Raw genomic sequence first — 6,686 nt, forward strand, 5'->3', positions numbered from 1 at the left:
TAGGAATGATGGCTGCAGAGGGTGGTGGCTGTGAGAGGTCGGGTAGAGGATGCAAGAGATTATCATTTGCAGCAGCTGGGAAGCGCGGTGGAGGTATGAGTTGAGGAGGGGGAGGGGGAGGGCGCGTTTGATTATCGGGTGTTAAGTGGGCAGCCTCTGCCACTTGGAAAGGAGGCAAGGGGATATTTTTCAAGCCACCGCTGCTTGGTTTCGCATCACTGCTGTTGCTCGGCGCAGCTGTGTCAGCCTTGCTAGTGACACTGGTTGTTGCAGTGCTAGCTTCACTGACAGGTGTAGCTGACTTGGTACTTTCTCCTGTGGAACTTTTCCCTTTACTTTTGTCCTGTTGGTCACTTCCACCATCTTTGATATCACCAGGCATTGGAATTTTAGCAGGATCAAGCTTGCCACTTTTATCATTGTCACTCTTTTTACTCTGAAGACTTTGAGAATATTTTTTGGTCGAGTAAGAAGAACTATATCTGGGTTCTGGACTACTTTTGTGTCTGTAATCTGATTTAGATTTGTGGGGTGAGCGTGACTTTGAATGAGACTTATGATACGACCGTGACCTTGATCGCGACCTCGAGTAGGAGGAAGATTTGGAGTGTGATCGTGAGTAGGAATATGAGCGAGAGCGACCCCGTGACTCTGATCGACTTCTTGACCGGCTACTGCTGCTAGTGTATGATCGGTGTTCACTGGAATAGGATCTGTATCTTCTAGAATGGCTGTACGAGCTGGAACGAGTTCGAGACCGGTGCCGGCTGCAAGAGCGTGATGCCGTACGCCTGCGCCTGTAACGATAGTCGTCTTCCGAATAACTACTGTAGGAGTAACGTCGACCTCTGTGAGAACCATGTCTTTCGTAGGACACTGACCGTGATCGTGACCTCGATCGAGAATTGCTGGATGAATGTGACCTAGAGTGCCTATGTTTTGATTTGTCTGAATAATGCGAGTCTCTATCGCTGTAAGATGAGCTATAAGAATGTTCCCTGCTTCGACACTGACTCTCACTGTGATGACTCTCACCAGAATAACATTTCTTTCGTTTGTAGCTTTTCTGTACAGAGCAAGAAGGCTGATCCGTATCACTTCCAGAGCTTTGATGGTAATTTTCAATACGGGAGTCAACTTTCGAACTTGAAAATGCACTTTTATTATTACTATTATTATTATTATTACTATTATTATTGTTGTTGCTATTATTATTATTATTTTTATTAATTTCTTTTTTATCGGTCTGTATGGATTCATCACCATTCTTCTTTCTCTTAAAGACTTCACTGTTATTTTTAGACTTCAAACATGAATTAACAGGGGATTCAACATCACTATCACTGCTTGTGTCCCATGATGCTTTGTTCCCTTCCGGGTCGAAGCGAGCTTCAAATAGATTTTCCATTTTACTCCATGTGTCTTCTTCACTCTTTATACAAGGATTTTTAGATGCTTTCCTCTTACTATTTAAAGGAGAATCAATATCACCAGAATGGCGCTTCCTCTCGCTGCTAGAACCAGCCTTTACACAAACAGTTTCTTCTTTTGAAATTTTCTTACAATCATCCATAGATTCAAATAAAGAACCAGAAGTACCAACGCTCACAGGTCTTTTCTTACTTACATCAGGCTTTTCCTCTTCACCCATAGAAATGGCAGTAGTAGTAGTAGCAGTAGCAACAGCAGTGGACTGCTTAGAGTCCAGCTCAGGTAATTCACTTCGATCAACACCGACCAATTTAACTTTGGTTTTGTGAACTTTGGCAACCTTACTATTATCAGATGCTGCTGCTGCTGTAGTTTCTTCTTCTGAAGAAATATTGCCACTTTCAGATTTCAGTTGTGATTTTCTTTTCTTCAACTGTTTATTTTTCAGACCGATGCCATATGGACCTGTAGTTTCCTCTTCGCTCTCATGACCACTTTGAGATTGCTTCTCAAACTCATCACTTTTGTGCCTTTTCTTCTTGGATTTTCTTGATTTGTGTTTTTTATGCTTGCTTTTATGTGAACTTTTGTTCCGAACTGCTTCACCACCGTCTCCTAACTCAGTATCAGACTTGGTGCCAGATTGATGAGATCGTTTCTTTTTCTTCTTATGTCTTTTATTCTTCCCACTTTCCACAGACACATTCTTATTATCATCTTTGCCAGAAACACCTTCCTCTGTTTTATGCTCTTTCTTCTTGTGTTTCTTTTTCTTCTTCTTCTTCGCTTTTGGTTCATCTTCATCAGAGTGATGTTGAGTGGACAATTTTCGCTTTTTCTTCTTAGACTTCCTTGCCAGTGGCTTACTTTCCTTCAGCTCATCCTTGTTAGTGAAGCTATTTACCTCCACCTTTACAGTTGACATCTCCTCACTTTTCACTTTTACTTTAGTTTTAGAAACATCATCGCTTTTCTGAGATTTATTCTTCGGTAATAATTCACTGAAGTCAAAGAAGAGAGGATTACAGCTATAGGTTATGGGAGGCTGAGTTTTTGTATACTGGATCATTTCAACAGGCCAGTCTAACTCAAGTGTTTGTTCTTTGTTAAGAACTTTTAAAAATGGCATTCCAGCAGGTGGCAAATCTTTAGCAGCCGGCTTCTCTTCAGAAGACTTCTCAGACTTTTCTGCATCACCTTTTTCTACACTATCACTGGTTTCTTCAGCTGCTTTACTTTCTTTAGGTTCTCTCTCACTTTCACCAGAATGTAACAGTTTTTCATCTCTTTCCTTACCAAATGGAACCGAAGATGATAACTTTTGCCCCATTTTTCGACAAAAGGAGAATGAAATGGCACTTTTAGATCCTTCACTGTCATCCAATACATCACAGCTCTCTTCTGCACCAGTGGAATCTGGTGGATGCTGTTCCCTAATGAGAGAAAAAAAAAAGGTAAAAAAAAAAATAGTAATTAAAGTGCCAGACTAATAGGAAATACAAGAAAACATTACAAAATACAAACTTGATGCAAAGGTATAAAGTTCTTGTGTATGATCAATGCTTCTGCAATGTGTATACAGTAAAACTACATGCCTGCTATGTCTGTTATAGTGGCATAGCTAGGTGCTTAAGTTTGCTTCCCAACCATGTGGTTTGGGGTTTAGTCATACTACACAGTACCTTGGACAAGTATCTTGGTAGAAGGAAACTGAAAGAAGCCCATCAAGTGTGTGTTCTCTGATCTTGAGAGTCACTGCCATATAAGTTATATCATTTGTTTCCAATCTTCCATGAAACGACGTCCAGCTATGGTGAGAGTTTATGACAGGCAAAATACTTCACTGTAGAAAATCTGCTTTAGTACACACACATACAATCTTCCCCATGAGCATGGAAGATTGGACATTGAAATGGTGATTTTATATATATATTTAATAAGTTTAGTGTTCTGTTAAGATCAACAAAAACAATACCGCATCAAGTAAGAGATAAACATCATTTAATGTACACAATATAAAGATATGAGTTACAAATACTTTCTTGGTTTGGAGATGCAGGTCTACTGCTTGGAGGCACAAGGTATGTTATTAAAACCTACATAGACCTGCATCTCCAAAGCAAAAAACTTTTTACTGTATACATTAAATGATTTTATAAGTAATGTGTATAGAGCCATACCAAATGTCCATTATGTGCACACAACCACACCAAATGTCTGCTATGCACACAGCCATACCAAATGTCCACTTTACGTATATATCTGCTATGCATATAGAGCCATACTACAAGCTTGCTATGTGTATACAGACATATCAAATAACTGCTATGTGTATAGTCATGCCAGATGCCTTGTGAGTAAAATTTTGAAGGTGGGAACTACCTCAAATCCCAACATATGTGCGCATGTATACATGTGTACGTTACTAGTTATAAGGTGAACAAAATTGGTTCATCAAACAGAACTACTTTGCAGCATTTAGTTCCGACTCAAAGGAGGACTTTACGTTACTTTAAGTGCAAGGCAATGTACTGCAGTCATACAAGTGACAGAAAAAAAAAATTTAAGACAGTGCCTTAGTATGGCCCCAATTCAATAATTAAAACCAGTTAATAAAAAACATTAAAAAAAAGAAAATAAAAAACAAAAGAAAAAAAAACTTACTTTTCTTTAGTTTCAGTACATGAAGATTGTAACTGTCCACTGACAGAAGCAACTGGAGTAGAATTTGGTAAGCTTGAAGAAATAGTTCCACTTGGTTTGGGGCTTGCTTTTATAGCAGTAGCAGTATTAGTGGTGGTGGTGATGATTAACTTGTCGTTTATAATAGATGAGCTGGAAGATGGCACTGTATGTACTGCTGTGCTGCTTGCAACTTTTACAATACTGTTCGACTTAGTACTACTACTACTAGCTACATTTACTTGACTGTTCTCAGAAAACTTACTAGCACCAACATTGGTACTTTTATTAGTATCATTATTATTATTATTATTGCTGATCTTTTTAGTGACATCTAAATCAAGAGTAGAGTTACTAGTGTTCACCTGTGTTTTTGTTTCACTAATCACTTTGTTTGATTCAGGTTTTGATTTTACCAAATTCCTCCCATTGTTGGCCTTGCCACTATTTCCATCTGATGCTAATGTCTTGCTTTTAGAGTTGGTAAAAGTCACATTATTTTTAATATTAACATTATTAATAGTTGTAGTAGTAGTTGTGGTTGTAGCTGTTGTAGTAGTAGTAGTTGCTGTAGTAGTTGTAGCAGATGAAGCACTAGTAGTAGTAGTAGTAGTATTAGAATTCGCTTTGACATTCTGCTTGCTAGAACCTGCAATCTTGGGATTCACTATATTAGAAACACTGGACATAATTAACTGATTAGCCTTAGTTCCAGGACATGTTGGTCGCATCAAAGGAGTACCACTTGGTCGCACAAGTATTCCACCAACTGATCGGGGGGTGTTGAATCTGTTCACCATACCCATCTGTCTGGCATTCCTCACGTTGGCCATTGGAACATTTGGTCTACCATATAAATTGCCTTGTACACAAACACCTGGTCGAGGTGTATTGAAGTTGGAGCCAGGATTTCGAACCCTTGGTGGAGTAGAACCAGGAAATATATTCCCAGGGTTCGGAACAACTGGTCTCATGTTTGAAAAAGCTGAATTACGTCTCATAGTTTTTGAATTATCATTAGGTCTTAAAGGTGGAGGAACAATAGGAGCTGGTCTTGTGAGAATCTTTCCCTTGGTAATACAACTAGTATTAACTAGTTGGACGTTTCCTCTTCCAACAAAGCTTCCATCCTTTCTTCCTGAGGCAGCTGTTATTGTACAACTAGTAGTAACTGGCACGGCAGTACTTCCAGCTTTTTTGCAGTTTGTCTTGACAGCAGAACAGCTGCTAGCTGCACTTCCTTCTAAGTCACTTGTTCGGCAAGGCCCATCGTTTTTCTTTGCTGCAGTTTCAACAGATTGAGCCACTGTAGTTTTTGGGGCAACAGCATTAAGTTTGCCATCACTTTTGTTATTGCTGCTGGCAACATTCACACTGGTACACTGAAGAATAGTTCCTTGGTTACCAACAATTTTCTGAAGAGAAAAGAAGGTAATACAAATATTAAGAATATGTTGAAATAATTTTTGTTGTTTTTTTTTAAAACAAGGTTAATTAAAAATTTTGTAGCAAACAAATTCATAAAAACATACGAAGAGTTTAAAAAGAAACAACCCCCTCCCGCCAAATAACATAAATCATGAAAAGCACATTGTAGGGGTTTTAGTAAATACAAATAAATGCTAGTTTAATGTTTTTCTTTTTGAAATATATGCACAAAAATATATACCAACGAAAATATAGTGGGATGGAAAAAAAAACATCACCCAGCCAAGAAATATGAATTAATTAGTCATTACTGAATACAGTATATCCCTCAATGACACATCGTTGATAGTTTATGATATTTCAGTATAATTCTTTTAGAGAACAAAATCAGAAAATAAAATGAGAGGATTAAATCTACAATAAGTTGTAAAAAAAAAAAAAAAATTGTTCTTAAAAAATCTTAATGACAATTCATCCTATTTCTAGATTAACCTCACCTCCTTTACACCCCCACCCAAATTTTTGTACCATTAATGCATATTTAAACAGGTTTCCACAGAAAATCATGTCAGTCTAAAAGTTACCAAAATTTGGTGCTATTTTTTTGGAGAACACTCAAAGATGAATTGTTTTATATATATATAAAGACAAGAAAACAAATTTTGCCATAGAATTAAATATAGTTCTGTCATTACTTTTGATGAAATGTCATTCTTGCCCTTCCCCATTTAAAATTTACTACTGTTCTACAATAATTCTATAAATTTTATTATACTAAAACTTTTCTTTGCACAATTGTCATGTAGGGATATATGCTGAGATTGGAAGGGGATAACCTGAGCAAGATCACACACAAACATACACTTTTGTGTGTATATGGATGTATGTGTAAACATTTTTAACATTAAATAATGCGACAAAATAATTTGACACAAACCGACTTCTAAAATGCTTTATTTCTTTAATGATACTATGAAGGAGTGAAAGAAAAAAAAAAAAAGAAAACCAAAAACAGAAAGAAACATGCAAACTTATTTATTTATTTATGGAGACGAATGTGTATGTGTATGAATGTGTGTGTGTGTGTGTGTGTGTGTGTCTGAGTGTGTGCTGGTGGCATATAGATTCTTTGGGGTCTTTTTACA

The 6,686-nt window shown here is 37.3% G+C and overlaps 1 protein-coding gene across 1 annotated transcript in view; it reads right to left on the reverse strand.

Moving 5' to 3' along the window:
- LOC106872650 (serine-rich adhesin for platelets) overlaps positions 1 to 6,686 on the reverse strand; it is a 126,757-nt gene that overhangs the window by 12,924 nt on the left and 107,147 nt on the right. Inside the window, exons 7-8 of the mRNA XM_052974137.1 lie at positions 4,096 to 5,528; positions 5 to 2,864 (exon numbers count right to left, since the gene is read on the reverse strand). Coding sequence (XP_052830097.1) covers positions 5 to 2,864; positions 4,096 to 5,528 — 4,293 coding nt within the window. The remainder of the gene's footprint in view (positions 1 to 4; positions 2,865 to 4,095; positions 5,529 to 6,686) is intronic.

Source organism: Octopus bimaculoides, chromosome 17 (assembly GCF_001194135.2).
Source record: "Octopus bimaculoides isolate UCB-OBI-ISO-001 chromosome 17, ASM119413v2, whole genome shotgun sequence".
Lineage (NCBI taxonomy): Eukaryota > Metazoa > Mollusca > Cephalopoda > Octopoda > Octopodidae > Octopus > Octopus bimaculoides.